Below are 27630 nucleotides of genomic sequence, written 5' to 3'. Positions count from 1 at the left end.
TTTCAGGTTAATTTGACATAAGTGTACTCATATACGCCATGTTCACTTAGCAGATTTTGTTTCGGTTATTATTATAATGCAGACATTTTGTGTAACAGGTAAACAAAATAATTTGTACCTCGGTTGTTTTGGTAGGTTGTGTGCCTTGTTTGGGTACCTTCAGTTTGGATAAAACTTGATCAGCAATAAAGTAATAAGTACTTATCAATTATCTTTTTTTTTGAGACGTCACCTCAGGCTGAAATCTTGGGACAGCATTTATTATTAATTGACCCCTGTTATACCAAAGACCAAACAGATTCAATTCCAAAAATCACACACTATAATATAACATACATTACTGTGCATTAGCCTTCATGTTGTCTACAGAAACTATAATTACTAGCAAGGAGTAAGACCATGTCTAACTTGATAATATGGCTCGAGTTGCCTTAGGGAAGACAAATGCGGTACTTTGTATTTTGTCCACTGTGTTTCCACTATCCAGGACATTATGACACAACACATCTTGAAACCCTGAAACACAATACCATCCTGACATCCACTATTATTTGGTCAATTTGAAATGTTGTTTATTTGACAGAATCCACCTGAAAAAGTGCTATACATCTCACTTATGCACTATAGCAACAGTACATATTAAAAATACTTAAACCATCATTTTAGGAATCAGAAGTGTTTCCCTTTAATAAACTACACAACAAAATACATATTGAGAAGAATGTACAAAGACACATATGGGTCTAATATATATTTTATTAATGGGATTAACATACTAGGAACATATCATTTTACTGTGTTCAACAGATCACACAAAATATAAACTATAGAAATATAAATCTCTACAGCATACATCGCCCATTATTTGTGCTTAGAAACAACATGACAAACGCAGATCAAGGCAGCAGGGCTTTCACTGGCAACCAATATAGACCTAAATGTTATTTCTATTAAATATTTAGAATAATTGTCATAATTTATCATTTTTAAGAATCTTTAATATATTTGCATATTGTATCCTTAGAAACATTTGATTCTGCTGCCAGCAAGTTAAAAAAAATCAAAAAACGAATATAGTGTTTGTGCTGAAGTAGAAGTATATAAATCAAGTTAGAAGTGTTCTTTGTAAAGAGGCCTCCACCAAAGTGAATTTAGTATATCATGAAACGATGTTATAGTTAAATAGCCTTCATGTGGATCAGAGACTGCCTGTGATTTCATTAAGTGCTTCTCGCTGATGTAAAGATGACAATTGAACGGTTTGTATTCTTGCCACAACACCCGCGCAAACCATTCACATCAGTCTGTGCCACTGTTCATACTCAAAAATGCAGAAGTCTTTCTATAATTCAACTAAATTGCAAACAATCGGATAATCTGATTACAGTAGGCGGTTTGTGGTCAATAAAAGTAACAAACATTGAGTTCCTAATTGCAAGTGTTACCGTTTGAGTTAACTTATCTAACCTTTATTTGCTCATAATAAAGTTATGCCTGCATGTGTGTGCCTTTTTTCCATGCATTTGCTTATATAATGTTCCCTGCAAATTATATATCATACATAGGAGGCATTCAAATGTAAAACTTGAAAACTTAAAGGTTGAATGAAGCAAATACAGTAGGAAATAGGACCTTTTCCCTCCAGTTATTACCTGAGACCAAACAAAGGTGGGTTTATTACCATCAGTGGAATGTTTAATCTGAAGCTAATAAAACTATAACAAATACAGTACTATGCCTGTTGCTTTTTCCTGCTTTGATTCCTAACAGTAGGATAAAACATATGACCTAGCCCTTGTGCAAGAATACCCTGTGAAATTTACCATTGGAAGTTTTCACTTTTAATTTGGTTAAAATAATTGTATGAATAAATCATGGTTTGCTATAATAAACATGCCTTAGAAATATTTATCGTGGTATATAATTGCATTCCCAGGTTACAGTGTAGTAAAGCAGATAAAAGTTATGTTGAACCCATAGGAGACCACTTTAAAACTTTTCCTATTGTAAATGTACCAGGGTAAACTTGCATAACAGACTGGATTAAAATAAGAGGAAATAATACACACATCAAATATTTCACACCAGTAATTTAACACACACAAATGCACGTACATGTCTTTTATGAAGACCACATCATAGAATTTCATATGTTTAACATCTCAATTCTATTGTCCATTTCTTATACTTGTTCTAATTATATTGAACTCTTGGTAATTCAATTACATGGTAGTCATCATAAAAGTCTATGGTTTTATCAAGGTCCTTTGGTAAACAAAAAAAAAGTGCACATTTTAAAACCACAAAGAAAATACAGCTGTCTCTAGGCTCTGGTTGTCTACATATGATACCTGTTATCCTACAGCTATTATTCTAATGAAATGTGCATTCATGTATGAAATTCTGAAAACATTTCAGCAGAAACTATTCTTGTTATCAATTTGAAGTTTGGTGCATCTTTCTCCAGACTAAGAATTACTATCAAAGCGCAAAGGTATTCAAATACATTTAGTCTAGATATGCAATCGTACAGAAGTTGTAGATTTATTATATATTATTATTATTACTACTATTATTATTTGTATTATTATTTTCAGCATACTGTAGACATATCTTCAGGAAGATGCATTAGGAAACTGGCAATTTGGCAATTGCTTCCATGTGTTTTGTGTTTTATTATTAAACTACACTTTCAACAGATACAACCTTTAACAAGAGTAACAAACTGTGCTTCAGTCTAGACTTTGTGCTTCTGTTTCAGATGAGTCCAGTAAAAAGTGCTTTCATCAATATTTCAATATTCATGGTTACACTAATTGACTCTAAATGTGAGGCAGTACTGATTCTTCAACAGTGTCTGAAGTGGAAATAAAGGTTGTGTCTGATAGAGGCTGTATTCATAAATTATTTCCCTGGACCCTGTCAGTTTAAACATCCCTTTAAATATGTATTTTAATATTGAACTTATCTGCATAACACAATGACAGTACTTTACTGAGAGTATCTATACAGACACAAAACCACAGAGAAGCATTCTGCAGAAACACGTCCAGAGCTACACTGAACTTTATTGCTAACTACGACATTTCATTGACAAGATTAAAAGGCCATATGCAACCATCTCAAGTTCATCTATTGGTGCTCAGGTTCACAGTCAAATGGACTATGACTATATGACTACCAGACTATGTGAATTGAACTGATCAGTTAATTGAACTGATACTTTACATTTTTCTTGTGCCATTCAGAGAATAATGACAGATATGGCTGAAGAGAAGCAAAGGCTTGGCAACAAATTAGTGATGGATCATTAAGATGTAAGGTGTCCTGTAATAATAATTAGAAAAGGGATTTTAATCTTATATGGATTTCATGTAGTTTTGCAGTTTTGTGAAGGAAAAAAAACACATACTATTTCCATGTGCCAATTTCATTCTGTTATTAATTGTCTTTCTTTCTTGTTTTTTTTCATTGTTTATTTGGTTTCCCCATGCTTCACTGGTAATATAATGTTAATCCATTTTTAATAAGCCGTTTCATGAACTGTTTCATTTTGAGGAATTGCACATGACCTTCAGGGTACAATTATTGCACACACAAAATGCAGCTACCATCACATTGAGGTAATAACTTATTGTGTTCACACTAAGGATCTACATTAAATCAGTGTTGATTGCCAGTGTTTACAATTGTGCTCTGAATAATTGTGTACACATACTGTGTCACAAGGTCTGAAGAAACCCTCTTTCATCTTCATTACACCAGGTATGCCCAGTCACTCTGTACTCTGCCATACTAGAACAAAAGAGAAGGTTAATTTATACACATGCTGTGAGTAACAAAATTATGGGTTTCAGTCAGCGTCAATTTCGTTGAGAGGAAAAAGCACAGTCCTTCTTCAAATTCTGGTTTCATGACTGAACTCTGTTCAAACACACAAAGTTATTGGTCTCCCAAGGCAGACGTTCCTCTGTGAGACTTTCAATACTATTCCAATACTAGTCCATGATTTGTCATCGTGGATAAAGAAGTTGATGAAACTGATTACAGTTTGTGCCAAAGAAAAAATATAAGTGATTGTCTGGAAATTAATAGATTTCTCTGACAGCAAAAACTCAAAGACAAAGAAGGGATCCAGAAATCCAAACCATATAATCCACACTTGAAGGAATACCATGATGCCTAGCAGAAAGCACAAATTAACTTATTTATGTTGGATGTTGTAAATTAGTTCGGCATAATGAACAAGAAACTAAATAAATGGTCTGCAAAAAAAAAAATCCAATTCCAATTAACATGAAAGCATCACAAGCAAAACAAAAAGCAACATTTGGAAAACAATCCTTCATCGTGTGCCTTCACCAAGATGCTGAACTTATTTGCAGAACGCTTTGTCTTTGGAAGGGATGAAATTTGGTTTCCGTCATAAATTAAATGTCAACAGATTTAACATTATCCCACTCTTTTCTGTGATTTACTAATTTTATTGTTCATTAGCCTTTCATGTCCCTTTGTTCTCTGTGCCTTCATTTGAAACATCTTTGCTTTGAAGTTCACAAAAGCTGAAACAATAATTACTTTTTGTAATTACATCTAGTGCTTAATATCAGCTTTCAAGAGCAATGTTTGCTGTTATCTCGTCTCCGATATCCCATGGCAACTATTAATACAACATTAACCTTTCAAAATCAGCCTGATGAGGAGGTAAAAATCCAGAGCATGAGGCTTAAAGATTGCATCAATAAATCCACAGCCCAACAACAGAGTGATTTAGAAGAAAAGATATGATAATTACTAGGCTTCTTTGTTTGTCCTATGTTGTTTGGCATATCTACCCCTCACATTCATTCATCATGAAAGCATGAAAGCACAAGCACAGATATCAGACTCATAACTGATGTCTTCAAGAGGATGTGCACTACAGTGCTCCATTTAGATCCTCAAGCACATATGTCTTCACAGTTATTTTAATCTAATTTGTAAAGCTAGAGTTATGACACAGTTTAACCCCTTCTTTACCTGCTGAAGGAAAGTTGAGTAACTTCATTTCTTAGACCTGGTCTAGATAAAGATGGTGGGGGGCAATAGGTCTCAGGTAGGCTTTGATCTGTGCTGAAACTGCTTCTGTGAAATCTACATTATAGTGACAACCTTAAACAATAATATCCTAAGGTATAGATAGCAGTCTCCTGAAAATACATCTAGTACTTTCAGAAAAGGGCATTTCCATATTTTCATTTTTTTAGGAAAACAAATAATGTTGCCCTCAAAAGAAATGGGGGGTGGGGGAAAAACAAATAAGACTCGACTTACTTGAATATCGGTGAGCTGTTTCAGTATTCTTGTGGTTAACTTTGGTCCATTTTCCATAGTGGGGATGTGCAAATTCTAGGAAAATATTTAAAAAATCAAACAGATTTACATCTTTATGGTGAATGTTATCATATGTGTCTGAAACAAAAGAATGCATAATTAAACTCTAAAAGAAACACAGTAAAAGGTGAAATGCCACCTCTCTCTGCAATATGATCATGTGACCATCTGTTTCCCAAACATGGCAAATTAGGTGGCAGGATATCAATAAATATATTTAGTTCTGTTGTGTGTTTTATTTTGATGAATGTGTTTGTTTTTGTCTAAAGAACTGTCGAAAAGGAGATGACTGATGCAGTACAAAGTTGTTGTTTTTTACAGAAAGGTAAGGAAGCTTTATCTTACTTCTTCTTTGTATAGGATGCGGCCCACTGGAACCACAATACAAGCTGTTCCCGACCCAAACATCTCTTTCACCCGTTCTTCATTCAAGGCAGTGGACAGATCCTCCATAGTTAGGTAACGCTCCGATACTTTAAATTCACCCTGAAAAGGAGAGAGGGGAGACAAAAAAGAGAACAGTGACCAAAAGGGGGTTATACTGTTCAATAGCAAAAGGTCTCGGTTTTTAAAACAGCTGGGATATTTTTATAAAAGGATGTTGTTCCAATAAAAATTTAAAAAATTTAAAGATTTACACTTCAGTCCTAGATCACAAAAGAAGCCTTGAGTAACACAGACATCTTTCTCTGTGGCTGACTTAAAATGAAGTGAGATATGCTCAGACAAAAACAATTGCAAATGATATATCCATCCCTCCATTTTCAATAACCACTTCATCCAGTACAGGGTCACAGGGTCAAAAAATATATAGTATAATCATTGATTACACTGAAGCAGAGAAAAACAGGAAAATCCAGGAACCTACTGCAGAGAAAGTCATTACTGTGTTTAACACATTTTCTTGCCTCCTTCACAACTTCACCAGTCCATTTGAGGTTGTGATTCAAATGAACAATAGTTAGAGTAGCAACACAAGCTGTATTCTTCAGGTCGATGTAGTAGAATAAAGTGACTACTGGTAGATGCAGTACTGTATTGTATTGTACTGCTTTACCTTTCAACCACTGTCCATGGTGCTGAATTATTTTATTATCTCCATGAAGGTCTAATTTTATATAATTTCAACAGCAAGGATTTTGCCAAACACACAGCAAAACACATTTTAAAATATGGATTATATTTATATATGTGTGCCAGTATTTCCACAGATTAAATCCATCTGAAGCACTCCTGGGCTCAGTTGTTCAGAAGTAATCTGATCGGATTGGATCAAATCTTGAAAATGGGTTGCTCAAAAGAAAAAAAGGATTCTGAAATCAGATTAGATCACGTAATCCAGTCTTGGTTCCGGATTAAATCAAAAGTTTGACCCACCCGCTAATAGCGAACTACAAACCTGTACATTATAGCGGTTATATTTATGATAAGAAGAAAGTGGCATCTTTCTAAAAATGAAGCCGTAACTAAGTACAGTTCTCTAGTTTTCTATTAGCGGGTGGGTTAAACTTTTGTTTTAATCCCAGCCTTGGTTTTGATCTGGATCCAACTTTCAGTATGTGTTGTTCTTTTTAGTAGGATTGGGATACGTTTGATCCAAAAAATCAGGATTATCCTGATCCCAGCAGAAGGGTGGATTCAGGGTGGATTTCAGGAACAAAATGTAATAAAACTTTAAAATCTGTCAAATAATACAACATTTATATCATGTAGTATATATACTTTTATTTATATTTTGCACTTGATTTGTTTGACTGTTACAGTGATAAAGTAGAAAAGGTAGACATTAGACTACCTACCATTAGACATTAGACTGCCTTTCAGTACAGTAAAGTAAAAAAATAAAATATTTATTCCTCATAAAATAATCCTCCAAAACAGCTGTCAATATCAAATAAAAATAATATATTTAATTTTAACTGTCATTCATCACTGTATATTAATTATAATGACACAATCACCAGAGATGAACCAGTCAAAAGTAGTTTCAAACAATTGCATCCTTTACTGCACGTCCAGTCAGTCCCTCATTCTGAGAGGACCCCGGAGGTGGGTCTGGGTCTTCAACAGGCTCAGGTGCATCATAAACGTCATCACAGAGACGGACATTGTGCCTGGTAGCGATGTTGTGCAAAACAATACAGGCAAGAACTCTGAGCTTTCTTTACTTTGTTAACTATTGGATATTTGGCCATTTTATGATTTAAAACACATGTTCAAAATATCCACAATGTATTTGTGAATAATGTATATTTGTTTGTTTTTATTTATTTGTTGTGGGTCAGATGAGGGGTCTGTTTAAAAGAAATTGAAAATTGAAGGGGATGTTTGTATTGTTTTCTGTTTTCTGTCTCTTCAAATAAAAACACTTAAAGTGACCCCACGCTGGCTATTCTACCTGTTTTTCTTTACATAGCTAGTAGCCTACATTGTGATATGTAGTCCCATTTAGTACACTGGTAATCCAGATTTGGTAATCTTGAAAAGTTTGTATTTGGATCAGGGTGATCCAATCCAACCGGCACAAAAGTAAGATGGATTACCTGATCCTGGATAGCAAAACATGGGATTTCCAAATCTGATCCAGATTAAATTTTTGAACAACTGGGCCCTGGAGATCTACTGACAAATTTGCAGATGGTGTCCTAGGTGCATGATTCAAATATGAAAACCTATTAGTAAGATGTGAATCTAATGCTTTGTTGGCATCCCTGACTTTGTGCAAGTGTACCTAGAAGAATTGATGCTGTTTTGAAGGCAAAGTGTGGTCACACCAAATATGGATTTGATTTAGATTTTTCTTCTGTTCACTCACTTTGCATTTAGTTAATTGATCAATATAATCTATTGACATGTCTATTTTTGAAAGCATTCTTACTTTACAGCATTTACAGAACTACCTGAAACGTTTACACAGTACTGTATATATATAGTGTTAGTATTTGCTTGGAGAGAGCTACTTTTTACTTTTACTTGAGAAGTTTTTTATACCCGTACTTTCACTTCTACTTGAGTAACATTTCATTAAAGCAACAGTACTTCTACTTGAGTAGGGTTTTTCAGTAGTCTTTCCACCTCTAGTCAGAGAGTAAACAGTGGTAGGTAAAATAATACTATATTTTGAAATACATACATGTGAGCAGAGATTCAACTTTGTATGAATATGTTATTTATTCTAAACTTACATATAAAAAGGTATCCACTGGAGTTACCAGTTACAAGACTCAAACCTATACCTTGCCAGCATGACCGTGTTTTCAATTGTAAATCTGGTTAATTTCCAGTTTGATATTTTATAGATTTTAAGTTGGATAATTGCATACGTGGCCTATATATAGCAGGGCTTTAATAAATATATTTAGAATCACAAAAAAAGAAAATAATAATAATAATCACTGAAGACTATATAAAAGAAAGGCTATGCCTATGCCTGGGAACAGGGAATTGTATAGGATTTCTTTAAAATGTAGAAAACTTTACATTGAAATACTGATACATTTTACATTTTACAATTTACAACAGACAACAAGCAATTTACCATTTTAGATCGCTCAAATTATAATCAGTACAATTAATATCACAAACATGTTTGCATTCCAAATTCCCAAAATTGAAACTCAAAAAATGTGCAGTTAAAAGCTTGCTTTTTACCATGTCTATTTAGTATATTACAGAACATTTTTACTCATCACAGGAAACATCATTGTAACTCAAAACATATGTAATGACATGGAACTACCAAGAGATGGAACTATGGAGCATGAAGCACTACAAGCAAGTTGGCTCAGTGAAAACTTCTATGAAGCAAATGGCTCAGTGCTTCAGAAGGCTTCACTCTTCCTGTCACTAATGCTGGGAACAGACCCCTTCTCTCAACAGCCACTGCACATGCGGTAACCAATACCACCACCTGCCCTGATCCAGGAATCAGTTCCTTGCACAACATTTTTTATTTAGTAAAAATGTTTTTAAACTTGTATCACATCACATCTTTAAGAGGAGGTAATCAAATTTGAGTGTGTGTCAGTCTGGATAACATAGGAATCAGGGAGGACCCAATAGCTAATATTTCCTGGGCACTTAATTATAAGCAAATCCTAACAAAGGCAGCTCAATGGTTTTAATATTATGTTATAATATAATTTTATAATATTTTTTATATTATACATTTTCTGATTGATCACCTTTAAAAAAATCAAATATGAAACATTTACAAGTAAACTGCAATTGTAATGGCTTTCAGTGAACTTTAAGTTATACATTGTCCTAGGCTCCCACTGTATATATACCATCTACTGGTAAAAAAAAAAAAAAACTAATAAGGATTCAATAACAGCATCTATCTTTCCATTTAAATCTCTGGAAGTGTGAATCCCCATAATTCTGAATACCGAATTTTTGATAACTTAAATATTTAAATGGAAAATTAAAAAAGACTCCACCCTGAGATGCAGTTTTAAAAAAGGTCTCTTTATCCTTATTCTGATATTTAGGACAATTGAATATATTACAGCCTGGAAGAAATGGGATATAACTACATTTTACAGTCTGACAGTCCCTCATGTCTAGCATAAATGATTCCCCCAGTAAATGTAGGATAACGATCAGCCAGGTAATGCATGGCTTAAGTCTGTAAACCAGGGGTGGGGAACCTTTTTCCTATCAAGGGCCATTCGAGTGTTCACAAATGTATTCACGGGCCACAACCTTAATTAATACACCTACATCAAAACATTAATACAGATGAAACTTACATCCTAATGCAAGAACAAATCACTTTTTTCTAAACGCACACACTGCAATCAAAACATAAATAAGTATATAGCCCATAATAAGCAAAAAGCTCAAAAACGGCATACAATAAGATAATGAAACAAGTGTAAACATAAATATTGGAATAATGCTCAAAAGCAATATTATATAGTTCAAAAATACCTGCCTTTATACTGCATTTATCAAAACATAATTGTACACTAAAGTAAACATTTTCAACACTGTGTAAACTTTGTTTTCAACATACACAGTTACAGTGAATAAAATCAGTGTATTTCAATAAACTATTTACTATATATCTAGCCTGCATACCTGACAGCTTCGGGACAGTCCACACAGGACACGTTTCTGCACTTTCCCTGCATGAGCTCGTACCTCACACTGCATTTTGACAGCCTCTCCAGGTGAACACTTTTACTCCATGAATATATAGCATCTCAATAAATGCTCCTCCACTGATAATGTCCATGAATCATTATTTTGTGTGCAATGTGCCTGCGCTATTGCACTCTGTACTGTGCAGTAGCAATCACTTAGTGATCAGTGGAGTAAAAGCACTCAGTGCCATTTGTACCTGGCGTTTCACTGGCAATGTTTTCACAGCACTGGCACAAACCCACGAATGATCTGTCATTCCCAGTATCACTGATGCCCCTGAATCAGTCATGTTCATATACACGGCATTTCCAAACCGAGCTCTCTTCAATATCCGTTTCCAATCCATGTTTATTTGCGGGTAATCACTGTATCCACTCAATCTGACTACAGTTGTAAGAAAACACCTGCAATGCTGTACAATGCCTGTGTTTTTCAAGCACATGAAAAACTGCAGACAGGTAGAGATCGCCACTTGAGCACCAGACTGACTGTATTGTAAAGGGCAGGCAGGATTATGCGTTATATTTGTGTTATTATGTATTTTAATGACTAGTGAAAATAACCAGATTTTGGCTATTCTAGGTAAATGTGTTTAAAACTTATTTATTTTCATGTTTATGTAGTTAAAACGCAGTAGAGATGTTTATTACATGAACTCGACGCTTCTAGTGTTAAGTGTATGTCACAGAAATATTTTTTTTCAAATATACTCTAGGGCCGGAGCAAACAGCCTGAGGGGCCGTATACGGCCTGGAGGCCAGACATTCCCCACCCCTGCTGTAAACCTTTGGTATCCTGCTATAGAGTGCCGCTCACTGAAAAAGCTTTGTTCTTGAAGGACGAGGCGGACGTAACTTGCATTCTTTCACGTTACTGCAGCTCTCCCCCAACAAAGGATGGGTGTTTAACAATCTCTGAGTTGTATGCGCGACTGGCAGGGACTGTTGTATTGGTGGGGTCAAGTTGTAGAGCCAGTTCATCAACCATTCACCCTACGTCCACTCCAGACATCTCATCATCAGCATCAGCACAGCATTGAACCCCCCCTTCTTAAAATTACAGACCCGCCTGAAAATCTTGCCAAAACCCTACTAAGAAAGGAAACTCATACCTAAAGAATTGAGGTTCGCAAAACATATTGCCCATTTTAAAGAGCGTCTTGCAGTCGGTGCATTAAATCTCAAAATGAGCTCCACTCATTAGACACTTATCCCTTTGAGGACTATAGGTTGAGTCACCATATCCATATCAATCCTTCATTATTACAAGGGTATTAATTGAGATAAGTGTGAGTACCTCATTAGGTTGGAACACTACCTCTCACGTGAAAATTAGGATGTTTCTCCAAATTAGGATGATGCAGTTATTTTTAACACCCTACTTTTTCAACCTGATACCATCAACACTGGATGAGACAGGAAACGCTCAATGAACTCTTACCCATTTCTTAGAAAGTTCGATAATACTCTGCCGAGTAACTCCAGGTAAAATAACCCCATCCAATGGTGGTGTTGCCAGCTCTTCCTCTACAAAAATAAAGTAAAGAAAATGACAAACAAAACTGCTTTAGAATTGAAGAAAGGTCAATAATAAACAGCAAGGAGAGAAAACAACAAATATTTGATATTTCTAAAGCTTTTACAGTTTGCACATTAGTAAGCTGTTAGCAAAACTGTAAACGGTCAAATGATAGTTAAACAGTTACAAAGATCTTCACCAAATGAGAATTAAGCCAAATAGTACACAGAATTTAGACAAAGATAGCAAAACCACAGTTGATCCTAATATGTTTATTAAATAAGCATTGCAATGCATTTTGATGACTACACTGTAATGGAAAACGTAGCTTTCCATGATGTAATTGTTGTGGTTTTGAGCTACATATGCATGGCATTCAGCTGTGTGGCATTTGGTTTTGGCGGATGCCCATTCTCTCCATTAGATATTTTGTGAGACACGGAATCCAAACTTTTTTTTAATAAATGCCTTCTCCTTTCAATTAATATTAAACATGCTCATACACAATTAAACATTTGCATAATTTCTTGTTACCAAATCTCCTGTGTAAATCCATCACTGGTCAGGAGCTGAAGATATCATACAGTCTGGACCACTTCATCAAATTCTCCAGAACTTTTTTCTTGTTTTATTAATACGCCCTGCAGGATGTTAAATGCTTTAGAAAGCTCTCTTTGAATTCTGAAATGTCAGGTGTGCTTCAGACTTGGGTCAGGAAGCATGCTAATATTGTAAACAATAAATAAATAAACTGAATTGTTTAATGAGTATTTAAATTAGTAAATAAAACTTGCATGAGGAGCTATGTTCAATTTGTCCCTTTTCCATTACATATAATGTATTTGCCATACTGTATTTTGCTTTCATTTCTACAAATGTATTGTGTTCTCAAAAACAACCTATACATTCCTCATGGCCCAATGTAATCAGTGTATGAGCACAGATTGTTCTGGTGTGAACAACTGAATGATCATACATGGAAGAAAACATTTCATGGCTTTTGGTGGGCATACACCATTTTTACATTTACCTCCATTCTCATTTGTCCAGTAAAGGAACAGGTTCATGGTCCCAACTTCAGTGATCTGGTGGTTTTCTCCATAGAGCCAAAGGACTTGCTGACACCCTGCTTTCATGGCTTCATCCTGGGCATATATTGATGCGCCGTAGTTTCTTAACAACACGGAAATACGATAAAACATTTTACTTAAAACAATATATCTGAACTAATAAATAATCAGCCTAGCACAGAGTAACATTCACAAGTTATGAAGATACTACACAACGAGCGATAACGAGACAGCCTATTTATGACTGTCCTACCCATCATAAATATAAATTTCTGGGCTCCAGCAGAGCTTTTCAAAACTATGCACAGTTTTATCCCTAGACACCAAACTTTGATTAATTAAATTCCTAATTGAAAGATGATGCAAAAAGTACAGGACTCCTTGCTGCCTTCAATGAATTTTTAAGAAAACTGAGGCAGCCCGGAATGATCTAATGCAAATCATATGATAAAGTGAAAAGCTTTTAATAATTTAAGCTAGTTAAAAATTTATTGAATTGAATTAGTTTCTCATTAATAGGGATCCCAGAAGCATATTGCCATAGCTTGTTCCTCGGCTTAATGATCATACAGTTCTATGTTCCAAACATTACAACAGATATGCATACAGTATTGTAAATAATAATACTAGCAGTTGATCTCACATCAGTGCAGCTCCCTGGAAGACCATGAAAATGTGAGTGTCACCTCAAGTAGCTCAAGGAAATTAAAACTATGAAATGGCACTGTCATAATGAAGCTATTCACTGTGGGGGTTAATTTCAGAGATTTTGAAAATATTAAAAAACATACATTTCCATCAAATTTGTGGTGAATCTTAATGAACCTACTTCAGACTGGAAGGAAAAAAATAATTGCACCTATGTTCCTACGAGTTTTTTTATCACGTCAAAATTGTGTCAAGTAATTAAAAATCTTAATAATTTTTTTAATACTCTTTTCTTATCTTCATCAGAGGTTTTATTTACTGTTATTTCAAGACACCTTACTATCATATATTGTGAACCCAGAAAGTAATAGCCCCCCACTAATTATGTTACCCCCTCTGGATTTAAAATGTCCCCCTGAACTACAAGAAATCTACACCATGATCATTTGAGCAGTAAAATGTTTAATTCATTAAGCAAATATAATTTCAGGAAATGAAATTGGTTAAGAACTGACACGTATATGAATTGTTTCATTTCCAGTGAACTCTGTAGAGTTTAAGATGATCATTTAAAATTAAGAAATATATAACAGGCATCGAAAAGGAGAGCTGAGTGCAATTTAGAACATATAGACAGTTCCAAAACTCATTACAGCATTCCATTTACTACATGTCTATAGTTTTCACAGCTCTGTTTCAAACTGTCAATGCCATTCTGTTCTCATTTGTGCATAAACTGAACGAGGAAGTCTCCTGTGCATTGCTTATGGCCAAAACTCCACCTGCTCCAGACGGCCAAACTTAAATTGATCATTTTATAGCACTGCTTGTGTATGCCTAATGAAAATCAGTAAAACAAGTCAAATGAATACTTCTGCATCATTCACACAGGCTACTAATTCCACACAAGCCATCTGAAAAGGAATGTGGTAAATAGCATTAAAAGTATTTAAGGTCACAAGCACTCACAAAGTAAAACACTTCAGAAAAAGGCACACAACCCGGTTTGTAAACTTCAGGTATTAAGAAGAAGTAGGGTATGAAAATAAGTTTTCTAATCTTAAGGGCCAGGACTGAAAACCAGAACATACTGCAGACAGCTGTGAAAAAGTATTAGAGTCTTAATCATATGGAAGATATTCAATTTCACAAAATTAATACGATTTATTTAAAACAACACAGTAGGGTGTAGGGTTCATTAAGGGTTACAGACTAGGGTCCGGATTAAATCAAAACTTTGACCCACTCGCTAATAGAAAACTACAAACCTGTTCATCATAGCGGTTACATTTATGATTAGAAGAAAGTGGTATCATACTAAAAATGAAGCCGCAACTGAGTACAGTTCTTTAGTTTTCTATTAGAGGGTGGGTCAATGTTTTGATTTAATCCCAGCCTAGGTTTGGGGTTAGGGCTTCTACATGTGATCAACATTAGAACTTAGTGGAAGTTCATGAAGCATTCATGAGTGAGTCCTGTGGGATTCATTTGGAATGATGACCCTTTTGTGTCATCTTATTTATTAAGTGTTACCAAATAAATACATTAATTAATAGGAAAAGCATGTATTAATTAATTAATTAATTAATTAATGTCCTTATTTCAATATGTTTTTTTAAGTTTGTCATGGAATATCCTTCATATAGTCTAATCTGTCAGAATCACTTTCATCGTGTAATTTCAGACAGGTTCTTACCCTCCCAATTTGCAATCTCCAGTCCCTCCTTTCCAGGCTCGGATGTATTTTGTATCTGCCCACAGGGACACAGGGTTGAAACTGCCGGTAGAGAAGTAAGAGCCCACCGGACTGAGAATCACATACAGGAGAGCCTGTGATGGCTTCTTCACTCCCAGGGAAGGCTAAAGAACAAAAAAGATATCAAAATAATTGATTGATCTTAAATAACAGCTGATATTCAAATGTAGGTCCATATATCTGGTTCCGACTTCCTTACCTCAGTTCCAATAAAAGTGGGCCGAATGTATAGACTAGCAGTGTCAGAATAAGGGACCCACTCCTGCTCAATCTCCACCAGCTTCCTAATGCAATCCAGCAGCTCCTTCTTATCGAAGTTCTGATGGAGAACACAAAGTGATGTAGTGTTGATGGCCATGAAGTGGCAATAAACAAATAGGGTGTTCCTTAATCAGTAGAGCCCAAATGTATTAGAATAAATGAAAACTGGTGCAAGTTCAAAGAAATACAAAATAACAGATTTTATCAAAGTAACAACTAAGGTTTTTCTTCTGGGAAACATCTGTAGGTCTTCTGAGTCTACCAGGGATGGTGACAGAGTTGGAAGGTTTCAAACTGTTAGGTGTCCTTCCATCAGAGGAAACTCAGTTTAAAGAATGCATGGCAATAAAAGTTATTTGTTTAAATGGAATTTGCACAAATAACAAGTATGTTCGCTATAAGTCGAGGCTAGCTGCTGACTCATCTTATTTTTTGGATTAGGATGATTCTAGCAGCTTCCGAAGTGGATTGACTTCGTTGGGACCTTTCTTGGAGGTACAGATTAAAGAACATGGAGGATGAGCATGCCAGCGCTTTTCATCACACTCCGATTGTCCAAGGCAATTGGACAGTTTAAATTTGTGGGCTATGATTTTAGGTGATGTGGATGTTCCTCATAGGTGTTTCTAGTCAGAGGACAGCCCACCATCGTTGATTGGTTGGGTATCCAGCCAATGGTTGATGGCTGATCTGTATGTCAGATGATTTATAAATTGTCACTGGCAAATCACATGCTGAGATGAAGTGTCTTGGTCTGCTTTGTGTCCAGGACATGCTCTTACCTTGTTGATATTAGCTGGTATTTAATGAAAACAAAAGGATTAGCTTGAGGGTTTTATCACCTAGCTTGGCAGACAGAGTGACTCCATTTAGGGAAGAAGCACAAAAACAAAAGAATTTGGCTTCAAACAGGAATGCATGACACTTCATGAAGCTATACCACGTAAATTTAACTTTTAAATTCCAAGACAAACACGCACTACTTTCATTAGTTTCGATGATGGTTGGTTTGGGTAGCCCATCATAAAATACTTGTTAATATCTGCATGAGACAACAGAGAAAGATGACAAGATTTCTGCACATGTGTCTTTGTCACTGTTACCGAAGCTGTAGGAGAATCGAGTTAAATTCCTCTGCACTTGAACAATATGTTGTTTAATAGTAATCCTTCTTGCTTACAGGTAGAGATGCTCGGCAAGCTGACCTCAGCATCCTCTCCATATTCAGCATGGGCCGGAAGAGTCGAATTTGGCCATCAGTTCCCCGGTAGGCCTTCAAGCCTTCAAACAACTGAACAGTGGAAAAAAGAACCACACATAAAAGAAGAACAGGCTTATCGAGGACAGACACAATTTTCATTAGTGATTTTAAGGTGTAAAGATATTGTGTTTAAAATGTTCCAAAGTAGTAACACAGAACAGGCCTTGGGGTTGGGTTAGGTACACCTATCACAAGAGCACTTCTCTGCAGCCATGGTGTCACTGTGCACCTTGCACAACATTCAACTGATAATTAAAGGTCTTACAGTCACCTTATAACAAAATATGAACAGCCCCACTAATGTCAACTCCTCAGGGTGTTTTTGAAGAGTAATGTAAAATGGTTAGTTAATATGCAAGTAACTAAAACTACACTTGAGAGACATCAGTGTGGATCTGAAATGTATAATTTCTGCTCTGGCCTGCATGATCCATTTGTGAAGATCAGAAGTAGTGTAAGTGAAATAATACAATTATCATAATAATAAAAAATCTGCACATTTTAACTGTTTGACTAATCTTAGGTTGCTTCATTAAAATCTGGCAAAAAGGAGTTAAAGATATTTAAAAATGAATGTCAAATGATGGATTAATCTGCAAGGCGTGCTTCTGCTTCTCTATGTATGCCTTGCAGCCTTATAGAACTAAAAGAGAAGGAGAACAAAGAACTTGTAATAATGCCCTCGCTCGTAATGCTTTCCCTGATAATGAACTAAAAACCAATTCAAGAAAAAGCTCAAAATCAAAACACTTACACGATTTCTTGGAACATTTTATATATTTTTAGTATTTGTGAACATATTTTTAAATGAAAGAAATCCTGTTTTGATTAATTTACTGATTTACCATGTGATGCTAAGCTGTAGGTTCTCATTTTAAATTGCAGACCAGCAAGTCCACAGATCTTAATATTGGAGGGATGTGTGTCAAATATGTTTATGGGCAGAAAAATTGTCAGAACACACTCACAATTGGTATATATGAAGATTAAATCAAAACTCTGACCTATTCACCTGTCGAACATTATAAACCGAGTACATTTGTTGCACAAACCCACCACCACGTACTAGCTTTGTAAATTGTGGGTGGAAGTTTGGCTCTCAGAGGTGGGCTGGGGGCTTTGACTTAGCTATTGTAAAGTATGCATGATCACTTTTTTGTAACACAGTGACTCATTGAAATGCTCAAATGCAGCTAAAGGGACCGAAAGACTGCTTTGCTTTTGAAGCCCACTGACTGACTGGTCTATACTCACTTCCACGGCATAATGCAGGGTAGAAGATGCTGGGTGAAGAGACAGGTTTTTAAAGGGCCCAATGCAAGGCTTATGCCATCCTTCCCTGCATGTCCATTCGATGGTGAGCATGTGGTCAGTAAAGACTGTCCCAAAAACTAGACTGGATGGAATGGGCTTCTCCATAAGAGTTGGTGCCAGTTCAATGACAGTATCCACTGCCTTGGAGGAGAGAAAAATATCAGTTGTTCAATTTGCTTGACATGAGCCCACCATTTTTAGAAGTACAATACAAGGACAAAATGTTGCACTATGTTTAAAACTATCTTCACATGAAGGCACGTGTGAGGTCTAGGATAAGAAAGTGCCCAGCCAAGAAGTTGAAGTAGATAATCTGGGTTCCCCAAGAAATGATGTGGGTGAAACTACAGTACTGGATTTATTTGCAACTAAGAGTCTGATAAATCAAGATTAAGATTAGAAGTATGAATTCAACACATTACATTTTGCAGTTTTTCAGATTAAGATCATTTATGGGGATTTTCAGCTTTTCTAGTGAGAAGATAAGTTGTAAATATGTTACAGAAACAATAATACAGTAGGATGAACCAAGTTCCTACGTAAAAGTAATGACAGACAAACTATACTGCCATTTTGCAAAAACAAAATGGAGATAAGCCAAAAATCTGAGTTCACACTTTTGTACACAGATACCTTTTTTGTAGACAGTAAAATCACGGTTATCTGCTTGCAAACAATAAAAAATAAAAATGGAGAGAGAAAGCTGCCTAGACTGAGATGTTAAGTATAAAAGCTCCATTTATTTTCATGTTATTAACTACAGCTCAATAGGAAATACTTTATGTCAGAAAATGAGGAGTTATTGTGCTCGGAGTCGGCGACATATCTCTTTAGTTCGGTCTTTTGCAGCTCAGCTCATTGACTGTGGCCTGTTAATGGTCCTTAATGCCTGTGCAAACACCAACTCTTGCTCTGTCTGTACTGAGATGCTTCATCTTATACAGCGCAGTGCCAATTTCTATACACTTCAGCTGTTTGTACAGTATTAATGCATCCTATTCTTCAACTCGGCTTCTTCAGCCGGAACTAATTGACACTAATGCACTCTGACTCGGCGGCAGCAGCCACATCAAATAATGACTCAGGCTTAAGATTTGCTCAGCGTTTCTACCCAGGCGAAATTATTAAACACGTCTGTTCAAATAAAGAATTTTACCTTTAGCAAGAGCATTTTGCATAATATTAAAGCATGCTGCCTGTCACATCTCAAGACAGACACTCATCACTGTGGCTCAGGCAGACTTTCTGCTGCAGGTGTCACCCCAGCGCTGTTCAGTGCACAGTGAAAACAAGTGCTTAGAGCACAGTCAACAAAAAGGCAACACTCGGGATGCTGAAACATTTTCAAAGTCATAAGTAGGAGGATGGCAAGATGGGAACTTTTCAGATTAAGATATTTAAGGACACAAGTCCATCCAGTTATTATTGATCACTTGAACAGTTTTGTTATTTAAGAAATTTAATAAATGTATTTATGACACCTTGAAATCTACCTTTTTAGAACTCTCCTCACAAATATCTAAAATGTCACTGTTTTTTTTACTATAGCTATTTTCAGAATCTGTAAGTGTTTTTTCACTTTGTAAATGCATGTGTGAAAATACACTGCAAATAAATGTCTTCAGTCTGTTTAGTCGCTAGGACTTCCTCACTATATATGGCACAGGAGGCTGGATTCTGTGCGTTTTGGGCACTTCTCTTGAAACACACTGTCTGTATCTGCTGAGCTCACAGTTGCTCTGGGAATACGGCCAGTTTCATTGGCTTGACCATATACTTTGAGCAGCTGTCCCCAAAGCTGGGTTCCACCAAGCAGGCATAAGTCCAAATCGTCAATAAGAATGAAATAAGCCAGTCTTATTCCATAAGACTATGTAGATGCAGTTACTTCAGACTTTTAAGTTTGAAATACACAATGGCAAATAATTGAGTTGGCCACAATTAAGTCCAATATAAACATTTCATTTGAAATGGGTTGCCTTGTTTCCATATCATGTTGACAGAGCCCAACTAGAGAAACAGGGGTCAAACTCTCATCCTGGAGGGCTGTGGTGTACTCTGATGTGTGGATCTAATATCAGAAATCAACATATTTCTTTCAACATAGTTATCAGCTGTTAACAATAGTATGTGAAAATCTTAAATAAGCCTAACTAAGAAAATAAATAAATTAATGGACTAATTGACAGTGCCTGTAGGGGCAAAAAGCAGGAGACACCCGGGGGACAGACAAAACTGAGGACAGACAAAATTAAATCATTGGATTAAAATTATGAATGTGACAAAACCAGCAAGTTCTCACAGAAGGAAGCCAAACTTTAGCAATATGTAAATCAGAATGCTTATTGAGGTTTACGAAAAAGTTGGATATGCCAGACCTGTCAATTTTTACGGGAACTGGACAGAAGGCTCCCACTCAGGCATTGTCACTCACACTAACCTGGGAATAAAGTATGGTTCCACATATCATTTAAACCACTGCTTAACTGCATCACAAAACAATCATAAAGGCTCTGTGGGAACATCTTTGATGGTTCTGTTTCTAGAGTCGACGGCAGCAGGATTGCTATTATGCAGACATACACAGTGGTAAACTGATGTTTCAGCATCAAGATCAAAGATACCTTCCATCTTCACCATGTGGATGGGGATCTCTGATTGGACAGCTGCTAAACCCTGTTGCATAGGATATAAATACTTTACATCCAATTGTGCCTTGGGACTTAGTCCTTTGTGACATGGGCAGCCACAGTAATTGATTTCAATTAACACTACTATCACAAGGCAGTCCGCTATCCCGCTCATATTTGCGTGAAGGTTAGGAGCTCGTCGGGTTGACGGAGATTCATGCAGTGTGTGCCAAGTGACTTACAAACTGTTTGTCAGACTGAACATTTGGCACCTTATTAGAGAGGAAAAAAGCTTTTAAAAATGAAAGCAATAAATAAATACTTAAATAACTTAATAAATAAAACATTCATAAGGTGTTGGCAGATGTTTCTGGCATACTTTACATATTTCAGTGGAGTTTGTCATGTTGAACTACAATGTGAATGCAGCTCAGACATCACTGGCATTTTGACTAGATTTAAAGTATTCTTCCCGAGGGGGTAACCATGTCCTCCAACCCCCAACCCCCTCTTTCCCTGAAGACAACTGTATGTGTATAACATGGGTCTTCTAGTGCAGTTATTAGTAAATAGAAAATTACATGAATGAGTGAAGGTGTACAAGAATAGTATGCACATCGCTGGAAAAAATACATAATAATTAATGCTTATTTACTCATAAATCATCAGCTTTTTGTGCACTACAGTTTCTTAATCTTACCCCCACAGTCCTGGACAAGAAATACATGCAACAGCAAGCTTCCAATCCTGATTGACACAGGCTTATGGTGATCAGGGAAAGTGGATTCCCCTGAAGGAAACCTTTTCAAATCTGCTGTCAGCTGCAGGAGTTAGATGCAGTACACACACTATGCACGTGATCTTCACAAATATACTTTCTGTTGTAGTTGAATAGGGGTCACTGATGGATTACAATCAGCATGAATTCAATGAGCCTCCATCCTCAAAAAAGCAAACCATGTGCTTTGGCGGTTAAACCCTTTTGGATTTTATTGACTTTCATTGCAGTGTTTAATGTTCTGATACATCAATCAGGGACAGGTTGTTAAACAACTCCCTCTGTGCCATCTGGATGTTTTTTGGATGACTTTACAGGAAGATTTTGATTTCACACCAACCCGCCACACCTGTGCATTACCAAAATGCAACAACCACATCTCAGATCAAAGGCAAGTACATCTTTGCTCTGTAGACAAAACCGGAAACCATTACCCAATTGAGATCAACACTTTTGTAGATTTAGACTTTGATGTCAGCAAAATGAAATGTCTGAAGAAGTGACTGCGGTCTTTTAACTGCTGCGGTCTTAAGACCGTTTTTGAAATATGAACAGTTCAGTAAAAAAATATTTTAAAAATCCATAATGCTCAGGACTTTTGAATCACCTGGGACTCCAAGATAATTAATTGTTTTTTAGAGCTCCAACCATGAAGTGGAGACCCATGTACTTCAGATTAGATTCATGCAGTATTTATATAATACTACAGCTACCCTTGCTGCAATTGCCTTTACTACTAATAATAATTGCAATTGTCCTTATCATCATAATATTAAGAACAATAAGACCAAAATGCTATACACCTCAATGAGAATAATGGGCTTTGAGGAAGATTTGGGAGTATAACCTGCGTTTTCTACCTGAATTGGTGCGTATACATATTTTTAACATATCCTAAGATAATAACAATGGCAATACAGGACACAGGCCCGTATGCCTTCCTGCTACTACACAAAATCTCAGGCTAAATTCATTTGACAGTGTGGATGCCACAGCCATTATGTTGAGTGTCTTCTAATATTATCTTCATAAGCTTCACCTAAAATAAACCCAGGATAATTAGTGAACACATATTTTGTGAGGCTTGTTTTTTAATTGAGCTCTGACAACATGCAGCAGTCGACAGGGAAGCAGATGTTGGTTTTCATGATAGACTTTTTTGAGCTCATAACTTCCTGTAAATGCTGTGCAGTTAGACCATGAATGACAAATAGTGATACCTTAAAACTGGGGGGAGAGTTCTGCTTACATCCTGTTGAGCCATTACTGGAACAGTTTTTGCCGGAACCCTAGAAAGAGTGGTACATCAGATGCAATATTAAAATATCTGAAGAATAAAGGCATGGTTCAACACTCACACTTCTAAAGGGTAGTGATTACCATATGTAGCTCATTAGATCATCTTCAGTTTGACAACATTAAGTGATTTGCTTGTATGTCATGTTTTATGATGATGATATTATTATTATTATTATTATTATTAATAATAATAATAATAATAATAATAATAATAATATTATTATTATTATTATATATTAATCTTACAACACTGTTCTGTAGTAAAATGAAAAGAAACAATGAAAACTGATGTTGAGTTCATTTTAGTTAACTAGTTTAGTTAACTTTCATTTTTTATGTTTATTTTTTTTTCTTACTTGGATTGAAACTGCAAATACTGTGTAATTGATACTGGAAACACCTAATGAGGGGTGATAATACTTTATGGAGTGTGTATTTCTTTGATAAAAAATTAATGAACGAACTGAACTTAGGGACTCGGGTTCTCATTATTTGCTGGAGTGCCTGGAAGGGAAGTGAAGGATTCTCACTGTTCTAGTCTCTGGCGTGTTGCAACGTTAATATAACACAAACGTGTTACATTAACAGAGGCGAGTTCTTGAATCAGTGACCAATATTCTTTTCCCAAAGATAAAGATTAACAAAGAGATCTTTAGAAAACTTGTTTTACCCCCTTCAGAGCAACATTTGGTCTGAATTTCTCAAATGCACTGTAAAATATTAAAGTTGCGTACAAATGTAGCAAGAAATTTAACATATCAGATAGTCTAAATTATATACAGTGAGGGAAAAAAGTATTTGATCCCCTGCTGATTTTGTACGTTTGCCCAATGACAAAGAAATGATCAGTCTATAATTTTAATGGTAGGTGTATTTTAACAGTGAGAGACAGAATAACAACAAAAAAATCCAGAAAAACGCATTTCAAAAAAGTTATAAATTGATTTGCAAGGGAAATAAGTATTTGATCCCCTATCAATCAGCAAGATTTCTGGCTCCCAGGTGTCTTTTATACAGGTGTCTTAAAGGGAGTGCTCATAATCTCAGCTCGTTGCCTGTATAAAAGACACCTGTCCACAGAAGCAATCAATCAATCAATCAGATTCCAAACTCTCCACCATGGCCAAGACCAAAGAGCTGTCCAAGGATGTCAGGGACAAGATTGTAGACCTACACAAGGCTGGAATGGGCTACAAGACCATCGCCAAGCAGCTTGGTGAGAAGGTGACAACAGTTGGTGCAATTATTTGCAAATGGAAGAAACACAAAATAACTGTCAGTCTCCCTTGGTCTGGGGCTCCATGCAATATCTCACCTTGTGGAGTTTCAATGATCATGAGAACGGTGAGGAATCAGCCCAGAACTACACGGGAGGATCTTGTTAATGATCTCAAGGCAGCTGGGACCATAGTCACCAAGAAAACAATTGGTAACACACTACGCCGTGAAGGACTGAAATCCTGCAGCGCCCGCAAGGTCCCCCTGCTCAAGAAAGCACATGTACAGGCCCGTCTGAATTTTGCCAATGAACATCTGAATGATTCAGAGGAGAACTGGGTGAAAGTGTTGTGGTCAGATGAGACCAAAATCAAGCTCTTTGGCATCAACTCAACTCGCCGTGTTTGGAGGAGGAGGAATGACCCCAAGAACACCATCCCCACCGTCAAACATGGAGGTGGAAACATTATGCTTTGGGGGTGTTTTTCTGCTAAGGGGACAGGACAACTGCACCGCATCAAAGGGATGATGGACGGGGCCATGTACCGTCAAATCTTGGGTGAGAACCTCCTTCCCTCAGCCAGGGCATTGAAAATGGGTCGTGAATGGGTATTCCAGCATGACAATGACCCAAAACACACAGCCAAGGCAACAAAGGAGTGGCTCAAGAAGAAGCACATTAAGGTCCTGGAGTGGCCTAGCCAGTCTCCAGACCTTAATCCCATAGAAAATCTGTGGAGGGAGCTGAGGGTTCGAGTTGCCAAACGTCAGCCTCGAAACCTTAATGACTTGGAGAGGATCTGCAAAGAGGAGTGGGACAAAATCCCTCCTGAGATGTGTGCAAACCTGGTGGCCAACTACAAGAAACATCTGACCTCTGTGATTGCCAACAAGGGTTTTGCCACCAAGTACTAAGTCGAAGGGGTCAAATACTTATTTCCCTCATTAACATGCAAATCAATGTATAACTTTTTTTAAATGCGTTTTTCTGGATTTGTTTGTTGTTATTCTGTCTCTCACTGTTAAAATACACCTACCATTAAAATTATAGACTGATCATTTCTTTGTCAGTGGGCAAACGTACAAAATCAGCAGGGGATCAAATACTTTTTTCCCTCACTGTGTGTGTATATATATATATATATATATATATATATATATATATATATATATATATATATATATATATATGTGTGTATATATATATATATATATATACACTACTGTTCAAAAGTTTGGGGTCACTTAGAAATGTCCTTGTTTTCATAAGAAAAGCATTTTTTTCTCCATTAAAATAACATCAAATTGATCAGAAATACAGTGTAGACATTGTTAATGTTGTAAATGACTATTGTAGCTGGAAACAGCTGATTTGTAATGGAATATCTACATAGGCGTACAGAGGCCCATTATCAGCAACCATCAGTCCTGTGTTCCAATGGCATGTTGTGTTTGCTAATCCAAGTTTATTTTAAAACACTAATTGATCATTAGAAAACCCTTTTGCAATTATGTTAGCACAGCTAAAAACTGTTGTGCTGATTAAATAAGCAGTAAAACTGGCCTTCTTTAGACTAGTTGAGTATCTGGAGCATCAGCTCAAAATGGCCAGAAACAAAGAACTTTCTTGTGAAACTCTTCAGTCTATTCTTGTTCTGATAAATGAAGGCTATTCCATGCGAGAAATTGTTAAGAAACTGAAGATCTCGTACAACGCTGTGTACTACTCCCTTCACAGAACATGTGCATATGCAAGAACTATTTAGGGAAGAAGCAGTCAGCTGGTATTCTGTCTATAATGGAGTGGCCAACACAGTCACCGGATCTCAACCCTGTTGAGCTGTTGTGGGAGCAGCTTGACCGTATGGTATATAAGAAGTGCCCATCAAGCCTATCCAACTTGTGGGAGGTGCTTCAGGAAGCATGGGGTGAAATCTCTTCAGATTACCTCAACAAATTGACAACCAAAATGCCAAAGCTCTGCAAGGCTGTAAATACTGCAAATGGAGGATTCTTTGACGCAAGCAAAGTTTGAAGGACACGATTATTATGTCAATTAAAAATCATTATTTCTAAACTTGTCAATGACTATATTTCCTATTGATTTTGCTATATTTCCTATTCAAACTCATGTATGTTTTCATGGAAAACAAGAAAAGTGACCCCAAACATTTGAACGGTAGTGTGTGTGTCTATATATATGTGTGTGTGTGTGTGTGTGTGTGTGTGTGTGTGTGTGAGTGAGTGTGTGTGTATATATAAATTTAGACTTAAAAGTTACATTTGTTTTCTTAATTAAAATATAGTCTGGGTAATTGTATTAGGATAAATAAAATTTGACACAATCTTGCACTGGAGCAACACTGTGTGTGTGTGTGTGTGTGTGTGTGTGTGTGTAAGACACTGTTTTATTTGTTTAACCGCATAATTATTGTAAATTTCAAAAAGACTCTGGTGTGTGAATTGCACGCTTCAGTCAATATGGACACAGCGAACCTGAGGCAAGCCATCAGATCTATTTTTGCAATATAGCAGTGCGACACAGCTGCGTTGCATAATCACACGCTGTCAACAACTATATACATGTACAATACGTATGCCGGCCTGTTATCATAAAACATGTAGCGATAATATACACATATTTATTCATATTAAAAATGGTGTACACATTCCCTTGCTTCTACGCATGTACACATAAAAATATAACAATAATAAATAAGAGGGCATGTTATATATCTTGGTGTAGCCTACACTACAAATGTAGGTCATGGTTTGTTTTGTTTTTTCCTTTTTAGAATCATGAATGTCCCTTTGCACAAAAAAGGGGAGGAGGGAAACCATAAATTAACGGTTAGCACGAAATATTATAAATTGCCTTTAAGCACACACTCTGTCTTGGCGGACAGCTAGCTCATAAAACAGATTAAAACGTTTTAATCCCCCTGCGCACACATGACCCCCCAAGATTTATGGACTGACTACTGCATTATCATTTGACCTGTGCCAAGATTTCAATACACCCCCCGACCGGACACACGGCTGTCCTGTGATGTGCCGGTACATTGAGATGGACAGTCAGGATTACCTGGCGTGATGCAGTGGGAGCTGCAGAAGGAGCCGCTTCGACACTCGCCATGATGAATATGGAAAACCAGCGCTGCTGTCACTGAGGATTAAAGCGATTACAGATTAAACATTATCAACTACATTGCATATCATTACTATGTTAAGAAATAAACTACTGTCCCGGATTGTTGTCTCAAATAAACCAGTTATATTTGAGATCTCCGTTGGGCGCATCCAGAGAGTGACTGAGACGCAACCCCCAGAACTGGGGCTTAAGGGGCGCTCAC

The 27630-nt window shown here is 36.4% G+C and overlaps 1 protein-coding gene across 1 annotated transcript; it reads right to left on the bottom strand.

Moving 5' to 3' along the window:
• Positions 1-738: 738 nt before the first annotated feature.
• bcat1 (branched chain amino-acid transaminase 1, cytosolic) lies at positions 739-27630 on the bottom strand. Its single transcript, XM_066705353.1, has 11 exons — positions 27363-27630; positions 22981-23049; positions 18293-18493; positions 16958-17068; positions 15716-15835; positions 15457-15620; positions 13073-13215; positions 11965-12050; positions 5719-5859; positions 5314-5388; positions 739-3795 (listed from the first exon to the last, which is right to left on the bottom strand). The coding sequence occupies exons 1-11, from the start codon at positions 27411-27413 to the stop codon at positions 3757-3759; spliced, it is 1200 nt and encodes a 399-aa protein (XP_066561450.1). The 5' UTR covers positions 27414-27630; the 3' UTR covers positions 739-3756.

Source organism: Amia ocellicauda, chromosome 5 (genome assembly GCF_036373705.1).
Source record: "Amia ocellicauda isolate fAmiCal2 chromosome 5, fAmiCal2.hap1, whole genome shotgun sequence".
NCBI lineage: Eukaryota > Metazoa > Chordata > Actinopteri > Amiiformes > Amiidae > Amia > Amia ocellicauda.
Note: the sequence above shows the minus strand (reverse complement) of the source record. Positions and strands in the feature narration are given on the sequence as shown.

Coding starts and splice junctions, on each gene's coding strand:
- bcat1 (XM_066705353.1), bottom strand. CDS start 27,413: ATGGCGAGTGTCGAAGCGGCTCCTTCTGCAGCTCCCACTGCATCACGC. Junction 23,050..27,362: donor CTCCCACTGCATCACGCCAG/GTAATCCTGACT, acceptor CACTCTTTCTAG/GGTTCCGGCAAAAACTGTTC. Junction 17,069..18,292: donor CCCTGCATTATGCCGTGGAA/GTGAGTATAGAC, acceptor TCCACTGTTCAG/TTGTTTGAAGGCTTGAAGGC.